This window comes from Rhinolophus ferrumequinum, chromosome X, assembly GCF_004115265.2.
Source record: "Rhinolophus ferrumequinum isolate MPI-CBG mRhiFer1 chromosome X, mRhiFer1_v1.p, whole genome shotgun sequence".
NCBI classification, from domain to species: domain Eukaryota; kingdom Metazoa; phylum Chordata; class Mammalia; order Chiroptera; family Rhinolophidae; genus Rhinolophus; species Rhinolophus ferrumequinum.
In genome coordinates this window covers 22819000-22835171 of record NC_046284.1, presented here as the reverse complement: position 1 = coordinate 22835171, position 16172 = coordinate 22819000, and the positions used below count along the sequence as shown (strand labels likewise).

Below are 16172 nucleotides of genomic sequence, written 5' to 3'. Positions count from 1 at the left end.
GATGACAGATATCTATAAAAGATAAGCTCTACAACATTTTTATTGCCACAGAACAGCACTAATCTAAAATTACTATGAAGAAAAGCTATTTCTGAATGGCCTTTTATAGTTCTTTAAGAACTTAGAGCTTTGTCAGGACTCCCAACAACGTGTTTGCCCTCCGTGCAGAGATGCTAATTAATACTGCTGACATTCTACAGGTGTTATGATGAATGTATCTCCGTCTCCTGTGAAATAGTGGGAGTTTATAGCAGCTCTTATCAAAGACAGCTAAAGAAATGCATCCTCGGTAAGTGAAGCTACCCTGGGGGAGCCCTGTGGCCTACAGCCTGATGGACCAGAGGGACAGCATTGCTGGCTGTACCAGTCCATTCACTTTTGCCGTGCCACAAACCTGTCATGTCGGCCTGCTTCACTGCAAATCCAGTAAGCAAAGGAGTAGGAGCGTGGGCACATGAGGTATGAGCAGAAACATGCATTATGGAGTTCTTACTAAGTAATAGCTCTTTCAAAATAGAGCCACCTTTGAAAAAGAAATGGAGAGAAAAGAAAGCCTTTACCACAATGTTTAAAAAAGAATGACCCCCCCCCCAAAAAAAAAAAGGAAAATAAAAGGAAGCTTTTCTCCATATAAATGTCTTTTAGTCTTTTCTTGTCTGTGATAGCCTACTGGATTTTAGATGACAATTAATTACTTTCCCATATGGCTGCTGGAAAATTTAGAGATGCTAAAAGTCTAGGATGCAACATGAATATGATGATCAGATTCTTAGACTTGTATAAACAGACATAGAACCTGACCACTCCCTCCTCCCAGCCACTCACCACCACGTGTGTGCCAGCCAGCTCAGTACCTGGTGAAGAAGAATGAGGCTAGTGCAATCTCTTTGTGCCCAACTCTGAATTCCTCCCACAGACCAAGTGGTGCTCTAGAGTTGGCTACAAATAGATGGAATTTGGCCTGAGAAAAGCTTGCAGAATTTGGAAGTTTTAACAGCTAGTAAGCAACAATGTTTTGATACATTTTCAAAACTAGTCTTAAGAAATTCTAGAATAAGCAGGACCCTTCTCTGATCCTAAAAAAACACATTGGCAGACAGATGAATGCAATGAAATTTCTAGGCTTTTTAAAAGAAATATTCTTCTTAATAAACAACATGTCCCTTTTGCCAGCCAAGCACTCTCTTTGTGCTCTCTGGGCAATGGGACCACAGTCATTTCTATTTAGCAGTTATGTATCACCCAAGCATTTTATCACCTCCTGAGGCAGGAAGCATCTCAAATGTAGCATTGAGAGCAGGATTCAGGGTCTTGGCATACAGCTGCAGTGGCCTCTCGGCCCTCCACCCCCACCCCGGGGATGGATGGCTGTGAGTCAGAAGGTGGCCATCGTTGCTGCTGAGGTCTCCTACTGACACTTATACACCAGGCCTCCAGCATCCTCCCATCCTTCTCTAACTCTGTAGTGATTTCCAACACAGCAATGAGAAGGCCCTCTTCAACCTCGCTACAAGACCTATTCCTAGGGAGCATAAAGCCTCAAGAAGATAGAAATCTCTTCTCCCAATAGGTGTGGCAACCCTGGTCCAATCTCTCATTCAAACTCACATGTGTAAAATTACTGAAAATGGTGATGATATAGGTGATAACAATATCTTTGACATTTGTTGAGTGTTCACTTTGTGATAATTGCTAACAGAAAATACCTCAGTTTTTCCAAAAGCCCTCGTTCATCAAGGCACAGTCAACAGAGCAAAATGGCTGTACAGTCAGACAGAACTGGAGTAAGATTCCTGTTGTGCCACTGAAGTGCTCAACGACCTTGAAGCCGCTTTGGGCTTCATTCTCATCTGATAAATGGGAATACTTTTGCCCACTCTGACCTCTTCCCAAAGATAGTGCAAGTTTACAGAGAAATACCAGCGATAAGAGATGTGTAAACTCATTAGAAACTGGAATGCGCTCTTCACACATACCAGACTTGAACAGGCTTTATTCCAAGGTCACGCAGCTGGTTCATGGATGACCTGGAACTAAGGCCCAGGTGTCGGAACTCCCAGGCCAAACAAACTAAGCTGCTATTTCCCTCAGTTCAGCAGAGCACTGAGACCACCAGCTGGCATAGATGTCTGCTCCACACAGAAATTCCCCGTGGCAGACTCTTTGATCTCCTGAGACCAGCTCCTCACCCTCATGCATCACTGCCAGTATGGCTGCCTCTGTCTCTAAATTTCAACACACACACATGCACTCTCATTCTCACACTTATGCATCCTTTCATTCATAGATTATCAGAACTGACACAACAGGTTCTGCAAGCAGGATTTGTTAACATCCTGGGAAATTCTGGAACCATCAGGCTCTCACTAATTCTTCAAGATGAAGATTTTTGGAGATTTGGAGATGGGGTAGGATCATGAAACAAAAAGGTGCTCTTGGGGTAGCAATGTGTTTCTCCAGAAAATTTTATTTCATTTTTCCAAATATTGTAAGATCCAATAAATCTCTCTTAAAAAGTGGTTCTTCTTTAATTAGACTAGATGGCACTGTGGTATCACCCTTTTTATGACCAAGAAAATCTCAATTTTTTTCAAGTAATTCTAATTCAGTTTGGGACAATCTAAGAGGTTGGACCCTCCCCTTAAGGGGTCCTGGTTACCTTATGGAAAATTTCTGAAGGAATCTGCCAGAGGACAGCAGTCACCAATTACATAATCCAGACCACATTAATAATGTGTGTTTATAGACCATGTCACACCCTGACCTAGATGTCCAAAAGGATTTACAAAGGCACATGTGCCCTGTGGACCTCTAAACAGGGCTATGGCTTCCATAGTAGCCAACACCTCATTTTTACTTCTCTGCCACGGTCACAGCTGTGGAATTTTATTTTTGCCCTAAAGAGCTTTTTATATCACCAGCCCTCACTACACCTACAAGCTCCATCAGCAGGAGAGATTATTTTCAATATTGCCAAATTGTTTGGGATCTTAAACACCAGAATTTTATGGTGACGATGACTTACACAATTCTCAAAATGGACGGAGGTGGCAAACTTCCTGAGGCCGAGGTTCTTTTAGGATGGAAAGAAACCAAATCTGTTAGCGCTGGAAAGGAAATGAAAGTTCAACAGATCCTGCCAGAATTCCAGCACTCAAGAAAGGACACTGTGAACTGAGGGAAGGGAAAGTTGAGTAGGGGGTGATGTTTCCTCTGAATCTCAATGGTGACCAGAAAGTCAGAGGGCTCTATGTGCCTGCAGCTGGACAGAAGAAACTGCACTGGCTGGGGGGTTGGGGGGTATTGGGAGAGGGTCCAGGTAGGCAGCCGTTGCAGCAGCAGCCTCAAAATGAAGAGCATCTGTGGTCACCTCCTAGAGTATGGTCATGTCCTTGCCTGCCCTGAGACCCAATCCGGAGGCCCCTTGGCAACTAGACTCACCTTGTCCATTCCCTGGACTCTCTGCCCGGCCCAAATTTGTTTTAGGGAGAGTGGGGGCCCTAGCTGGAGCAAGTGCACCCCAACGCAGCCTCCCCGCCCCCACCTTTATGGCACTCCATGACCTCCAGCAACCGGGTATTGTAGCTGGATGGAGGAAAATGCCCTAGCTTCAAAGGAAGTGGCTACAAGCTTTTCATAAAATCAGTTTTCCGAGCAAATGGGTTGGCGGCGCCCTGAGCTGGGGCTCAGGCTTTGTAAATCACGAGTGGTTTCTCCAAGCTGAACCCCACATGGGGTCAGAGCAAGCGTCCCAGCCAGTCCTTGGGCCCGTGGGGTGCGCCATGTACTCGCAAAACACCGTGGATGTCTGGCGTGCAGCCAGTAGTGAGGGGTGCCTGCTAGGTACCAGGAAGGAGCTCTCTCCAGTTGTCATCAAACAGCGACTGAGGGACACCCACTCTCTGGGGAGAGTAGAGCCAAAGTGGAGAGAGACGACTAAAATCAACCAGGAAGAGAAAAAACAGTAATGGTGAAGTGAAAGAGAAAGAAGAGAAGCAAAGTGACAGGAAAACGGAAGGAGAAGGCAAGAGTGAGAAGCCAGGAACTGACAAGATCGGAACAAGAGAAAGAGGGAAAGGCAATTAGAGGAAACGAGAATAAAAGGGGGAAAGAATATGGGAGTGGGAAAGAGGAAGAGAGAGAAAAGGAGGTTTGAGGTTTAGGAACCGAGGTGCAGAGAAAAGAAGAGCTAGTATAGGAAGGTCTCAGGAACGCTACAGTCAGAACGCGGTTCTTTCTGGCACTCCAGTGCAGACTCTGCGTGACTACCTTGTCCCGGTGGTTGCGGGGGTGGGAGGGATTGCCGGCGGGGGTGGGGGGCGGCGCTCGTTCGTGGCCTCCAGGCCGATTCCCTCGCACGCGCTCCCAGCCACCAAGTAAGCCAACCTTCCGACAGACTAGCCGTCCTGGGCCAGGGCCGACAGGCTTCCTGCGGCCGCCACCACGCCGCGAGCGTGCGCTAGAGCCCCTGGCAGGAGCGCAACCCCTGGGGCGCCGAGGTGCGCATTAGGTCGCCGGCCCCCCTAGCCGCACCTCCCCGCGCTCCGCCTGCCGAGGCCCAGGTCCACTCTGGAACTACAGGACCCCTCTCTGCCCGGCGCGCACTCACCTGGACGGTCTCAGCCTGGCGTCGCGCTTGCCGTCCACCACAGCCGGCACGCAGCTGGTAAGCTCGGTCCAGTCGGCGTGAAGCCCGCAGCTCCAGCCCGTGGAGAACCTGGAGAAGAGCCAGGTCTCTCGCTTACCCGGCCGGTGGCAAGTGCATTTCTTCTGACCCACGCGGCATTCGCACGGCTGCTCCAGCTGGATGTTGCGCACCAGGTGGCGGCCGAAAGTGGTGCCTCCGGTCTTCTGGATGTGCAGGAACACGATCAGGTCATCACCCTTGATGTCGAAGTCTACCTTGCGCAGGAGGTCGCTGCGGCTGAAATTGTAATGGGGCAAGAACCTGGCGGAGCTCTCATCCTCCGAGCGGTACGGGTCCGGCATCGGGGAGGTGAACGCCTGCAGGCGGAGGAGCTGGCATTCTGTGCCGGGGCACACGTATTGGAGGACGATCACGGCAAATAGGAAAAGCATCACCAAAGCCAGCAGCAGCTTGTTGGATTTCTCATCCATGTTCCCGACGCTGGGGGAAACCCAAGCTTGTTACGTCAATCCCGCAGCTCAGCCCGCGCTCGCAGTGCGCCCGCAAACCCCCTCCCCCTGGCGCCGCCGTTGCGCCCCCTTTCCCCTTCCCCTCCACTCCCAGGACTCCACCGCGGCGGCAGCGGCAGCGGCGGCGCCGTTCCCCGCTTCCTTCCTTCCCGGCAGGCTCAGCGCTGTAGCTTCTGCCGCACACCACCCCCCTCCCCCCAACTCCTTCCCGCTGGCCGCCTGCCCTCTCCCCGCTCCGGAGCTCTCCGGGGCCGCTTCGCGGGGTTTCGTATCCGCGGGATCCCGGTTGCCCCACTCCTCAACTCACACCCGTGGTCCGAGCTCCTGCACGTCTCCCTCCACTCTCTGTAGCTCCATGGCTCTCATCCTCATCCCGCTTCTCTCACCGGACTCTATCCGGCGCTTCTTCCCCGCGTCCCCTTGGCGCGCATGCCGCCGCCTCCCCGCCTGCCGGAACGGGCTCCCTCCCCAAGCGTCCCGAAGCCTTGCTCTTGCTTGCACTAGGTTGCCCACCTTAGAGGCCGCCTCGAGTGAGCTAGGAGGCGGGAGTTAGGAGTTCCCCTGGGGGAAGGAGTCCGCCGGCAGCCCGACTTGCAAGCTGCGCTGCCGGTGCCCGCGGAATCGCGGGGAGGGAGCCGCAGCGTGGCCAAATACTCGCCGCGCCCCTCCGGAGCCCCCCGAGCCTCATCGCCTCAGGCCAGTTGGAACTTTGCACCTTTCCCTTCCCCCTCGCGGTTGCCATCCCTCCCCGCATGCCTGGGCCCGTGAGCGCGAGTCCGGCTTTCGCCTAAAATGTACCTGGCTAGGGGTCCGAAAATCTTGGAGAAGATCGCACCGAGCACGTGCTTCAGCGAGTGGCCCAGGGCGGCCAGGCCCCGAGTGAGCAGGGCCCGGCAGAGGGATCCCAGGTCCCAGCGTCTCCTGAGGTCGCGCATCCGCCTGCGGCGGCCTCGGGGCAGCAGCGCGAAGAGTGGGGCGCGCACCGCTCCCGCCAGAGAGGAAGACGCCTTTAGGGGCTCGTCCAGAAGCGGCTGGGAGTTGAATCCGAGAGACACACCCCTAGGAGGGCCCGCGCGGACTGAGGCGGCGACTGATCCGGGCCGGCTCGCTGCCAATTCGGCCTCTACTCTGGAATGCCGGCGGGGACAGGTGGTGCGGGCGGGCGCTCCACGCTCCGGTTGCAGCGGCGGCCGGAGCGCCGGGGCTGCACACGCAGGCAGTGCCATTCCCCCCTTCAGGCAACTCAGGGTACTAAGGATCAGGAGCGAGCTTGAATTTATGTAATAATGCTCCACGCCTAGGAGCTCGAGCCACTTCACAAGCAGAAGACCTGGTTTTTCTAAGAGCTCGAGCCACTTCACAAGCAGAGGACCTGACTTTTTTCCTGTCTTGGGGAAACGGAGATCACTTCAGTGAGCGCATCACTCCACTTTGGCTCGTAATTTCAACCTCCGTTAAAATAGCAAAGGCATAAATTGGACCTTCTCTCTCTCTTTGCCAATTTCCATTCTCCAACGGAAGCGGGGGCATTTTCTGAAAAGGTAAGTCAGCATGAAGGAGAAGCATGACCAAAAAACGTTACAGAACGGGAATGTGAGCTTTTTCAGACCAGAGACTCACCCATACCACTCTCCTCCTGCTGCTGAATCCCCAGCATCAAGCCCCATGCCTACAGGAAGCTTCACTTATATAAGGTTTGTTGGAGGAAAGATATATGGCTATAAATACTACATCAGAGTGAGGCTATCTAATCCAAGGTGATGTGATAAATGAGGAAAACTGAGGCCCAGAGGGGGGAAGGGATATGCCCCATGTCACACAGCAGAGCCCGATGGCTTAAACCCAAGAAACCAAGCAACATCCACCCACTCCCTGGCACCATCTCATTCTAATACATAGGTGCAGATCATCCTCAAGCCCCGGTGTCCAAAAGGCTCTTTTCACCTGCAGGACCAGGAATGTAAGGATTAGCAAGGAAAAAAGGGGATGTCCCTTCAGGGTAAGGTCCCCAGGAACTTAGTGCTCAGACTGTTCCCATATGATTAATCAGGTGGAGCTTGCTTTGTATAGGGAACTGGTGTTTCCGTGAATGAATGCCCACTCTGTTCAGTCCCACTGCTGCAGAAGTGGCCCCTGGGTGGCCGCAGTTTTTCAGAACAGTCCTGTTGGTGCTGGGGGTGGGGGAAAGAGTTCTGGTGTGGGAGCAAGTCCCTCCAGAGACAGGCTCTCCCTCTATCTCCTTCAGAACACTTGCTCTCTCGCTGAGCTCTGCTCCATCCCTCCAGTGCAAGGAAGCAGCAAGCACTGGTCTCAGAGTCCTGAAAAGCTATCACTTCTTTGCTGGGCAGCCATGGGATAATCACTTGCCCCTCCTGAGCTTCCATTTCCTCTCTTGTAAAATAGGACTAATTCCACCTTTTTGACCATCTGGGTAACTGAAAAAGAGGAAACAAATGAGGGCAATTCCTAATGTGAGGTTTTATTTACCTGCTACTCTAAGCTTGGATGTGCCGACAGAGTCCAGGCCAGTTAAGGAAGGTCCCCTTCTTGGGTAATTTCACAGCTGTGCCCCTGCCCTTAGCTCTCCTCAGACTTCCCCAGCCCCTCCATGTGCTCCCAAAACTACTGGAGACAGTAAGGGTACCTTTGTCCAGCTGCAGGCGTGAAGAAGCCTTGGGAATCCTGCATTTCAGGAATTCTACCTGTTCTGGGGCTCCAGGGGGACACTGATTAATGAAGTTGTACTAAGGAGCAAAGTGCAGAAACTTCCGCAATAGGCCCCTTGACTGTCCAGAGAGCTCCCTTGACCCTCAGGCTTGTGGGACATGGTTGCCCCCCATGAGGGCAGTGAGGGTATGAGCCAGGGAAATGGGAAGCCATGGAGGTGGCCCAGGAGCTCAGCTTGCCAGCTGTTCTTACCTTCTCCTTGGCCACCCGCACAGTCAACCTCTTTAGTCCATCCAGTAGGTGGCTCTCTGGTTGCCATATGAGGACCCTTTTGCCATTAAGCCATTATAATGGCATTAATTGGGGTCCCCAGGAAAACACTTCTAGAGCAGGTAAGTCACGCATTCATGCACCCAGCAACTAACTGGAGATTCTACTCTAAGAGATTAGTGGGATTGGAACATGGGAAAGTGCCTTGGGTGGGGGTGCGGGGGTGGTAACCAGTACAGAGAAAAATCAAGATTTACTCATTTAGGTGGTGAAAAGGAACACATGCACACGTGTGTGCACACACACTTATAGTCCGACTTTCAGAGAAAGGGGCAGTCAGGTTGGTAGTTGTAGAGCAAAAGAAGGGACAAAATGGGGCTATAAAGTCGTTTCTGAGATTTAATATGTCACTATCATTCTAGTGTGAACACATACAACAGCCTGCTGGTGGATGTTTGCATTTACAAACCTTTCCTCCATGCTGTTACGAAAAACAAAGAAATGATTCTCTCATGGTAGATTTCATATATCAGGGCTCCTAAAAAAATGGAAGAAACCTGTCTTTGTGGGGAGCAGGGTTCCCAAGAGTCTCATAGGACCCCTTTTGGGGTGAAGATGCTCCCTGCTAAGAGGGATTTCTTCCTGTGTGTCCCAAGAGCCACATTTTCCTAAAGCCAGGCCTACTGCCTGGGCAGGAAGTTCCAAGACTTCTTGTAATCCTGGGCTGGGCCCACCTCCCAGGAGCTGATTCCTTTCTGGAACTGAATAACAAAGGTCCTGGCACTCAGAAATCAGACCTATTTTGGAGATTGGTGTGGGATGCAAAAGTAGAGAACTGGCTGAATTGTCAGGACTCTGGTTTTCCATCTCCTTATTTCTTAGGCCCACCTGAGGTGCTGTGTATATGTTTGGGATTCAGTACTTGGAAGATGAGGAGGACTCTGCAGTCTGAGCAGGGCTTCTGGTTGTGTCTGCAGTGTGATATGTGTTTCATTATTTTTCCAGAACCATCCTTCCCTGGTTTCCACAAAAGGTTGATGATTCTGGGAGTGAGCGTAAAGGTCACTCTGGCTTGCATACTAAGCATTGTACTTCCAGACTTCCATTTGGTCACTGAAGTCTGAGAGGGCAGCAGCAGATACTTGGAAGAGCACCAGCCTGGGAGTCCGGATACCTGGATTCTTGTCTTGACTCTGCCACTAATGAAACCTTGTCTGACTATAAAGAAGCCACTTTGTTCGGGTTCTTGGGCTTAGTTTCCCTTTTTGTAAGAAGGCAAAATTGATATTGTGATTCAAAGGGCACTTTCCTGAAATCACATTTTAAGGCACCTACTTTCTTGTTTTTTTCAAGGGCTATAGTGCTGCCAAACCCTCAGTGCCTCATGAAAGGGGAAAGCCGTAGGCCTAGTCCTCAATTCTTTCTGTGACACACATTTTTGGGTCCCACCAGGCAACCAGCAGTTGAACTTATTCTGGGCCTGTATTACAGGGGTGTCAGCAGGGTCCGCTGTTCAAATTGGAACAGAAACACTGAAAACTTCATGTCAAAGAAAGTGCTGGCACTCATTATAGTTTGGCATAAAACACTAACAAAATATGTTTTCCTCCTTATCCTGAGCATTATGCTCAACCCTGTCTTTCTAGCTGTCACTAATTTTTTTAAAAAAACGTTCATACTTTCGATAATAGGCGATTTTTGTCACAATGATTGAAGGCATGCAAAGTATTGAGTCAATCTGTTTCTGTTTTTATGAGTCTCTCCAAACTGAATGAGCAACAGTATTTAATGAAAACGCTGCTCTGAAAGTCAAGCTTTAATATTACAAACAAGTTGGCTTGTTATATATATATCACTCTCAACAGTCATCCCCCCACACACAAAACACTGAGTTTTATTTGTTTAGCCTTACAAAACATGGGGCTCAAGGAATTAAAAGAGGAGGATAAAACGGGGTGCTGTGTATACCAAACATGTCTGATGCAAAGGCAAGATAAGACCAGGAATGGGGTTCATGGAAGACTAAACATACAGACCAGGGACTTCCCTTCTCCTGATGAGGGATTCCCACCACTTCACTAACAGTGAAACTCCCACTTTTTGCTGACAGTGAATGGAAGAGTCAGTTCATCCAGGGCTCTTAAAGTTATGGTAACCCAAGGCCTGGTGACCATAGGCAGCAGACCAGACTCTGCTCCTGTGACAGTCACTTCGCTTCTTTGGCATCAGTTTCTGCTCTTATAAAATAGCATGGCCAGCTACCTTCAAAAAGCTGGTATAGGGGTATAGTAAAAAAAAAAAAATCCAATCTCAAATGGTGTCTTTTTTTTTTTTTTTTTTTTAGTATATGTGCTGCCGAAGCGAGCACTTTTTTAAAAAAAAAAAAAAAGGAGAAAGCATAGGTTTGAAGAGCCCATCACCCTGGGATTTAGTTAGGGCTCTCTGAGCTATCAGGGCCTCAGTTTTCTCATCCATGAAAATGAGGCTAATGATAGATACCTCATTGGGTTGTCATATGAGTTAACTAAAACCTAGTGAGAGCATTTAGTCTAGTTCCTGGGAAAGGAGACCTTCTGTAGTTGTTCATTTCTCTTCCCTTTGGACTCTGAATAGCTTTGGTTTGAGCTCTTTGTTATATTTACCACAATAGGAACATACCATACTTCATGACAGGTGGCTGGCTATGGACCTAATTGTGACCTAGACTGGCTTTGCCCCCATCTCATTTCTTTATCTGCTCTCTTTTCTCACCCTCCCTCCACACTGTTCCAGTGCTCTCCTGGTTGGTGTCCTGTAGGGGAGGAAAGCCTCTGATCCATTCAATCACACTGAGGAGTGGGACAGGTACACATAAACCCTCCCAGGAGACATCTACAAGGGAGGCAGACGAGAGCAATGTTTACCCGGATGAACGATCACTGCAGTGAAATACTCTGAAACATATAACAAGGCAGTGGAGGAGATGCATGGAAAGCTGAGGTGGACAGTAGAGGAGAATTATAAGAAGAAAGGTCACAAGGCCAGCCCCTCTCTAAACTATACACTGATTTTCAGCTCCATTCACTTCTGGTTGATCTGGTCAGAGCAGTTTCAATCTGATCAGCTGGTCAAAGCACAGCAGGCAGATTGAAAAACAGGGTCAGTTTTGCATTCATCCTGCATGAACCAGAGCTGGGCAAGCCCATCGGTCCAGTGAGCCCCGAGCCGGCAGCAGCACCAACTCACAGTGGCAGAGTAGAAAGAATGCTAAGCTGGATGCGAGGAAAACAATGTTGGGGTCTCAGTTTTGCCTCTAGCTCACTGGGTGGTCCTGGGCCAGTTGCTTGACATCTGTGGGATTCAGTTGTTGACCTTGGTAAAGTGAGGGGCTGCATTAGATGATCTTAAGGCCCATCCCCACAGAAGCTTTCTGTGATAAGCTACTGTAACTAGTGAGAAGAGCTGGGGAGGGGCCTCATTCTCTCTAGCCTTTGTGTGGGACAAAAACGCGCTACCGAAGATGACCCTCCAGCTAGTAGCTGAGTCAGAAGAGCAGAAGGATTTAATTGAGGAACAAACTTTCTTAGATCACATGAGTAAGACAGAAACTTGAAAATAAGCCTTCTGGGCTTCTACTGAGTTGGACGGTAAAGTCAAAACTGAAAGATAGGGAAAAAGAGTTGAGAACTGACCTCCAGCTGACACACAAGCCCTAGATAGGTTTTAATAATGATAATAATAAGAAGAACGGCCTTGCCTGGCTCACAGTCTCCCATTTGTTTTGGTATTTGGGGATCTTGGCGAGAGAACAGCACACTCATTGCTGATCTCCTTACTGTTCTCTGTGGGAGTCCTAATTTTGAATAATAAAATACAAGAGCTGAAAATTGCATCTCAAAGCAACATGAAGGATTTGGAGGAAACTAGCCTCAAGGCCAAACTTGCTCCTAGGAAAAGAATTTGTCACTCAAATGTGCTTGAAGGGGAATGTCTTAAAAGAATAACCCAGGAAAAGAAAATTCATTTAGAAAAATCATACATGTCACAGACAAAATGAAAATTAGTTTTTAATAAGAGAAAGCCAGACTAAAAGCTACTAAAGCCCTTACTGGCTTGACAGCAAAATCTGGAAAAGGACTTACTTTTTATGTACATATTTTCAAAATCCATATTTAACCAAATAGCATTAGGATGCAGAAAGCTGCCACATTAGAGCAGCGGGGGATGGGGTGGGAGTGGGTCAATGAACTTGGTAAAAGACACTGAGGAAAGTTGCCTTAGTAGATATCTTGTGGAAGTATTAGCTGAAGCAGAAGACAATATTCAAATCCCTAATGGGAAGAGACAGAATGCAGCTGGTAGGGCTGAAGGGTTAGAATTGTAACTGGAGGTAGTCAAGGGGAGGGCAACATGTCAAGGATGCTAGCTAGCTCCAGTGCACTAGCTCCAATGCAGTGAAAACTCAGTGGACATTCCACAGTGGGCTGAAGTGGTCAGAAGTTACCTAGCAAACACTGGAGAGTCTAGAAAAACCAATCAATCAACCCGTCCTTTTTGTCTTGGTCTCAGAAAGTTCCTCTTGCTGACAGAACTGTTTTGATCACCTTTCCTTGTGCTCGGTACACCCAGACCCTTGCTTGTTGATGAAGTTGTATAAAAAGTGTCCTAGCTCTCCCCCACTACAAATCCCACCTTCAATCTGCCGTGCCAAGTGCATGATATTTTGGGGTCTTTCATCAAGTGAGCAGTATATGGCCTCACAAGCACAGCACAATCTGTGTCAACATCCACAACCCCATTGGAGAACAAATAGTTAATTTTTTAGACCAAGTCAATAAGCTGCCTTTTGCAGGAGAAGACAGAGCAGGACACCCTTGAAGCAAAATAAAAGACACATTTCGCTCTAAATGTTTCCATAGTTCCAGGTCTTGCCAGTGGTTTGGTAGCAAGTCAAAGCAAAAACTGACATTTGTCATTCCAGAGTCTTCTGGAAGACAGCCAGATAATGAATAACGAAATGAACAGTTTTGGGCTCTTTTATCAAGGACAAGTCTTAAGCCAGCTGAGATGCTCAGGACAAATGAGCTCAGATGCTGTGCAATAGCAAACTAACAATGATGACAACAATAATTTTCCATGAAGATGCAAGTCAGAACACAGACTATTTTCTTTGCTGTCTGCAAGTAAGGGGGACGGGAGATAGTACAAGTCAAATATATGGTGATGGAAGGACAACTGACTCTGGGTGTTGAGCACACAATGTGATATACAGATAATGTACTACAGAATTGTACACCTGAAACCTATGTAATTTTGCTAACCATTGTAACCCCAATACATTTAATTAAATAAATAAAATATAAATAAATAAATAAAATATGGCTAGATGGGATTATCATCCACATTAGATGCTTGTATCTTGACATCCTAAACGGAGGTATTTTATGTTCGATAGCAATTGAAATTTTTTTCTTTTAAAATTTAAATTGAAGTAACATTGATTTTTAACATTATGTAATTTTCAGTGTACAAAATTATAACTCAATATCTGTATACACTATAGTATGCTCACCACCAAAAATATAGTTTCCATCCATCACTGTACTTTTGACCCCCTTTACCTATTTCACTCTCTCCAAACCCCATGTCCCCCTCTTCTGACCACCAATCTGTTGTCTGTATCTATGAGTTTGTTTTTGTTTTTCTTCATTTTTTTATTCCGCAGGAGTGAATCATATGGTTTTTGTCCTTTTCCATCTGACTTATTTCACATAGCATCATACCCTCAAGGTCCATCCATGTTGTTCTAAATGGCAATATTTCATCTTTTTTTATGGCTGAGTAGTAAAATTTTTATTCAACACTAACTTCTTCAAAAACCAGATAGCTGATATAGCCAGACTTTGTCAAACAACGAGGGAGAATTAGTATGATATAGAAAATTCACCATAAAGACGTTATTTTATTCTTTAAGCCTCCTTTATACTCTATTATACACTAGCGTTTGTAGCATAATACTCAAAAACTGACAGTAAGAGATTCAGGCTGAATTGTGCCCCACCCCCCATCCCCAACCCCACCCCATACCCTCAAAATGAATCTGAAATGACAAGGCAAGCGTCCCTCTTAGGAATATTTACAGACCATTCTTCACATAATAGAACATAAGAAAGAACTCCCGTAAAGCCAAGTAAAATGCTCTGAGCAGGTATTTTTCCGGCCCTTCCAATCTCAGAAGCCCACTGCAAAGACTCTGGGTCAGTGCTGCAGGCTGCTCTTTTATCTCTGTAACCTGAGTGCCTTTGCAGAGATTACTGCAGGTCAGGTGTCAGGGCTCACTCTCCAGTATTCAGTGAATTCCCCAGTCAAGTCCAGGCTCCAGTCAGCTGCCTCCATTGTAAGTCTTTTGCAATTCGATGGATGGCTTGGCCCTTATGTCTTGAGGACTGGAATCTCCTGGACAGGGATTGGATTTCACTTTCCATGTCTACAGTGCTTGCACCAATGTTATTAATAATATTCTACACAGGGGGATCATATTGAAAGCAAGCTGGAATCCACATTGTAAAGCCTGCAGCATGAAGCTAGGCTGAACTAAGCCCCCACGAGGAGATTGAGTCACCCTAAGCATCCAGCCACCCCTGGGGAACTTTGAGAAGTGTGCAGGTCAACCCTGTGTGGGACACAGCATCTTCCTTTCTATATCAGACCCACTGTTCCAGACTTCCCACTCTCACCTGGAAGTGTGCTTTAACGCCCAAAGGAGAAGAAAGAAACCTGAGGAACACCTCAGGTGTTACCTCCACCAAGGCGCTAGGGACTCAGAGCATTCCCTTCCCTAAAGCACAGTTTTAAAATGAATGAATGAATCATAAGACCCTGACATATACCAGCCTAAGAATCAATAAGACCATTGGAGGAGCAGGTAACTGTAGTGGGAAGAATACACTCTCTGGAGTCAGACCAGGGTTTGGATCTCAGTCCTACTCCTTACTAGCTGTGTGGCCTTAGGCAAGTACTTAGCTTTCCAGAGCCTCAGCTTCCTCCTCTGTATGATGGAAATGATACTAATCAGCTTTTAAGGTATGCAAGAAAAATTAGAGAAATAATTTATATAACACATCTTTAATAGGACCTGGCAGAGAATAGGTATCCAAGGAAGGGCAGCTCTTGTTTTTGAACAAGGCAGGAGAGATGACTGGGTCTTTCCTACTGCTCTTCAAATTCCGGGTGAATGCCTGTATCCACTCTGCCCAAGAATTACTCTTCTCAGATAAGTCATTGGATTTATACATATGCTTTACTATTTCTTCTACCTTTAGGTTTTTAATTATCCAAGTAATTCATGAATGAAAATGCTATGAGTTCAATGATCAAAGAAAACACATTCTCTTGACCCCATACAATTCTATTCTCTTCCCCTGGTGTAATCACTGTTTTCAGTTTGTTTTGTAGGTTGGGGGCATTTTTGTAAGCAAGTGCACAGATGAATACACATGTAAAAATACATAGTGTGCTTTTGTGTGGGCTTTTTAAAAAACCAAAATATATAGTTTGTATGTATGTTCTAATATTTTATAGAAATGTAATATGCGTGTGAACATGGGATAAGTGTGCAGCTTCATGCATTTTCACAATCTGAGCACACGTAATCAGCACTCATATTAAGAAACATTACCATCACCCCGAAAGCCTCTTTTGTGCCCCTTTTTAGGCAATAAACCCCCCAAAGTGGCCACTATTCTGAGACATCAGCCTGTTTTTGTATTTTATGTAAATCTAATCATACTGTGTATCAGTTTTATGGTGTTGTGTAACAAATTACCACAAACTCCACAGCTTAAAAAAATCAATCATCTCACAGTTTCTATAGGTCAAAAATCCAGGCACAGTGTGGCGGGATTCTCTTCTTAGGGCCTTGCAGGGCAGAAATCAAGGTGGTAGCCAGGGCTGAGCTCTCATTTAAAGCTTGAGTCCTCTTCCAAGCTCACTGGTTTCTGAAAGAAATCATTCCCTTGTAGTTGCAGGACTGAGGTCCTCGTTTTCTTGCTGGCTATCAACCGGGAGTCATTCTCAGTAACTACAGGCTACTCACATTC

General features: G+C 47.3%; 1 protein-coding gene across 2 annotated transcripts in view; it reads right to left on the bottom strand.

The window, feature by feature from the left end:
* HS6ST2 (heparan sulfate 6-O-sulfotransferase 2) overlaps positions 1-6406 on the bottom strand; it is a 345446-nt gene extending 339040 nt beyond the window's left edge. Inside the window, exons 1-2 of one of the 2 annotated variants that reach the window (XM_033117571.1) lie at positions 5956-6406; positions 4610-5128 (exon numbers count right to left, since the gene is read on the bottom strand). In XM_033117571.1, the coding sequence (XP_032973462.1) occupies positions 4610-5128; positions 5956-6383 (947 nt within the window). In that variant the 5' untranslated portion in view covers positions 6384-6406. The remainder of the gene's footprint in view (positions 1-4609; positions 5129-5955) is intronic. The other variant, XM_033117582.1, reaches the window with a different exon arrangement.
* Positions 6407-16172: the final 9766 nt, after the last annotated feature.